This window comes from Mus caroli, chromosome 17 (assembly GCF_900094665.2).
Source record: "Mus caroli chromosome 17, CAROLI_EIJ_v1.1, whole genome shotgun sequence".
NCBI lineage: Eukaryota > Metazoa > Chordata > Mammalia > Rodentia > Muridae > Mus > Mus caroli.
Window position 1 is genome coordinate 52,700,510 of NC_034586.1, and position 3,433 is coordinate 52,703,942.

Consider the following 3,433-nt stretch of genomic DNA (forward strand, 5'->3'; position numbering starts at 1 on the left):
GGATTTCTGAGTTCGAGGCCAGCCTGGTCTACAAAGTGAGCTCCAGGACAGCCAGGGCTATACAGAGAAACCCTGTCTCATAAAACCAAAAAAAAAAAAAAAAAAAAAATTAGATCATAGCAAGGCCCAATGGTGCACACCTATCATTTCAGCACACAGGAAGCTGAGATAGGAGGATGGCCATGAGTTTGAGGCCAGCCTGGCCTACAGAGGGAAACTCTGTCTCAAAACAATATAATTACAGGAAATGAATAGACACACCCCCAAGCCTAATAAAACAGTTCTCAGGGCCACCCGTTTGAGACTGGTTCATCATATGCAAAAGTCCCATGCGTCTTTGGGGTTGAGAGTGTCTGACTTTCTGGGGTGCATAGTGGAGGGAGAAATCCAACCTGGGTTTGAGTTCCAGGTTTCTCTGGGCTGGGATGGGCTGTACTATACTGTGCAGCCTTGGGCAAGCCCCAAACCTCTCTGATCAGTACCTAGCTCAGCTTCAGTCATGGGCAGGAAGCGGTCCACCAGCTTCTCCGACTTGCCCAGCACCATGTCCATGGCTTGACTCATGGAGCGCCTCAGCTCCCCACTCCAACGCCGGCCCCTTTGGGCCAGGTCCACCATGCCTGTGACACTTTTGGCCACTGTATCCTTGGCTGACGTCACCACCTGCAGGAAAAATGGGGTCACTCTGGATGCTGTGGGCTAGTGACTCTGTTTACCCCTAACAGTCCTTGAGCAGAGATCTCAAAGATCTCTGGACCTTTTCTTAGTTCTGTGTCTCAGTTTCCCTCCATTAAATAGACAGCCCTAAAGCCCTCCCACTCCGGGCAGCCAGAGCCAATGCCCAACCTACTCTGTACATCATATATGCCCGATTCCCTCCAAGTTCTCACTCTCCCTCACTCTTCACCCTAAGGGGTGCCCCAAAGGCCTGGTCATCTCTAGTACCATGTCTGATGGCTGCTGCAGGAAGGGCAGCTTCTCTTCCAATTTGTCTAGTCCCCTGCAGGCAAGATCATTCACTGTGGCCACTGAAGAGAGAGGGAGAGCGATGGGCAGGTGTGAAACTTTCTGACAGGAGGGACATGACAGAGAAGGTGAAACCACAGGGGACCTGTGGCATTCTAGCAATTGAGCCCAGTTTCTCCCATCCTCTGCTGGGTCTCTCAGCTCAACCGGACTCAGAGTCTTGGGAACAACAGAAAAGTTGGAAGCCCACAGGGAACTCTTCTTCAGTCACACAGTCAGCCAAGGGTTTCTTGTCAAGTTAGGTGGGAACTCTGAACCAGTGACCTGACCTTAGGAGACAAGGATGACCCCCGAAGGTTGGAAAGGGCAGGGGGGTGGACAGAATTAGGGACCTAGAGAGGACCCAAGAAGGGATTTGGACTCATTACATGTGGAGTTGATCTCAGCACAGCATAAACCGAGTGTGGTGGTGCATCATCCCAGCACTGAGAAGGCTAAGGCAGGAGGATTGCTGAGCATTTCAGGCCAATCTGGGCTACAGAGCAAAACCCTAACTCAGAAATTTTTAAAAAAGAGAGGGGTGGGGAAGCATCTGTGAATGAGCCTGGGAGGGACACCTGGTTCTGAAGATGGCAGAGACAGACTACAGACCAAGGTGGTGGGGACTAGGGTAGGTACTTAGACTCACACTGGGGCTGCAGGTGCTCCAGCAGTGGCTGTGCGTGGTCCAGGGCACAAGTAGTCACACTACACACACAGTGCTCAGCAAGGCGGCAGGCGGATCCCAGCAGCGGGTGCCTGTCCTTGGCTGAGTTGTAAGCACTGGACACGGCAGTGCACGTGGCCTTGACCAGGGGCAAAGCCACCACTCGATTCACCACATTCTGCAGAAAACAGTTACATCAGGGCACAGCCATACCCCAATTCCCTTCATTGGGCTAGGCTGGGGGAAACAAAGCAGGTCACCTACCAAAGGCTGCAGCATGCAGCACACACACGGCAACAGGGCAACATCTGGACCTACAGATGAGGCCACGGCAGGGAGGGGGTCTGGTTGGGTGACCTGCACACAGGTCTGGAGAAAGACCTGACTGCTTGGGGCCTTACTTTCCCCACAGGTGTAATTGTACCCTAAGTTTGGTGCTATCACTCTAGTGACTACAATAGGTGACACTAGTCACCTGGAGCTATGAGAAGGGACTAGACCTTGGTCTGGCAGGGACCCAGCCACGAACCTTCCTCAGACCCTGCCCCCCCCCCAGCCCCCTGTCGTCCTTCTTTACCTGCTGGTCCAGTTCCCCCAGGCTGGATCCAGGGTCCTGAGCTGTCTGATCACCGGACATTCTGGGGGGGGGGAGGTAAGACACAGAAAGGGAGGGAGCCCCTGAGAGTCAGCCCTGTGGAGTATTCTGGGGTCCATCTGCAGGGCATGCACAAGGCCCAACACATGGAAGGTATACAATGAAAATTCTATGACTTTGTGGGAGGACAGGCGTGGGCCCTGGTGAGACGAGGATGAGTTCAAATGTCATCATTACCTGCTGTGTGGCGCTAGGGTGGTGTCTTCACCTCTCTGGTCCATTTCCAGTGGGGACAGACCCTCACACCAGCCCCCGTTGCAGAGGTGGGGCAGCGGTCAGAGAATCAGATCCCTTTGACGGGCAGGAAAGTTGAGGCAAAGATTGCACGTGGAGCTCCGAGGTCACCCTCAGCTGTCCACGGTGACAGGGACGCTGACCTCAGGGCTCACGCCCTACGTATCCCCACCATGGCCGTCCCACTGTCCTCTGCGCCTGGGCCCCGCCCAACTGGGTCCTGGGCCCGGGCCCACTGGGCCAAGGGTCCTGCCACCTGCTGTGCCTGTGGCTCCGCGCATTCACCCCCGCCACTTCCACCCTGCCGAGTTTGGGTTAGGGCCATCCCTCCCCCACCCTCTACCCTCGTCAGCGCCCTCACCTTGGAGCAGAGCTCAGACCCCGCGGGTATCAGACCCCCCGGCGCTCCCACCTGAGTCAGCCCGCCGTCCTTATAGCAGGTCTGGGTGGGGCCTCCGCACGCGGACCAATGAGGCGCCGCTGGGGGTGGGTCTGGAGCTTCCCCGCCCCCCACAGGCGCCATGGTTGCCATAGCGACTCAGGGACGCTGAATCCTGGTCCAGTCACCATGGCTGACCTCAGACTAGGACTGAGGACTTTCTTTTTGTTGTTGTTGTTGTTGGTGGTGGTGGTGGTGGTTTGTTTGTTTGGTTGGTTGGTTGGTTAGTTTTTTCGAGACAGGGTTTCTCTGTATAGCTCTGGCTGTCCTGGAACTCACTCTGTAGACCGAACAGGCTGGCCTCAAACTCAGAAATTCGCCCGGAAACTGAGGACTTTTCTTCTTCTTCTTCTTCTTCTTCTTCTTCTTCTTCTTCTTCTTCTTCTTCTTCTTCTTCTTCTTCTTCTTCTTCTTCTTCTTCTTCTTCTTCTTC

The 3,433-nt window shown here is 54.8% G+C and overlaps 1 protein-coding gene across 2 annotated transcripts in view; it reads right to left on the bottom strand.

Moving 5' to 3' along the window:
* Nucleotides 1–2,986, bottom strand: part of Plin5 (perilipin 5) — a 6,232-nt gene extending 3,246 nt beyond the window's left edge. The window contains exons 1-6 of one of the 2 annotated variants that reach the window (XM_021149338.1): nucleotides 2,923–2,986; nucleotides 2,505–2,618; nucleotides 2,250–2,310; nucleotides 1,655–1,850; nucleotides 946–1,028; nucleotides 483–663 (exon numbers count right to left, since the gene is read on the bottom strand). In XM_021149338.1, coding sequence (XP_021004997.1) covers nucleotides 483–663; nucleotides 946–1,028; nucleotides 1,655–1,850; nucleotides 2,250–2,310; nucleotides 2,505–2,548 — 565 coding nt within the window. In that variant the 5' untranslated portion in view covers nucleotides 2,549–2,618; nucleotides 2,923–2,986. Of the gene's footprint in view, nucleotides 1–482; nucleotides 664–945; nucleotides 1,029–1,654; nucleotides 1,851–2,249; nucleotides 2,311–2,504; nucleotides 2,720–2,922 lie in introns of those variants that run through there. The other variant, XM_029471041.1, reaches the window with a different exon arrangement.
* Nucleotides 2,987–3,433: the final 447 nt, after the last annotated feature.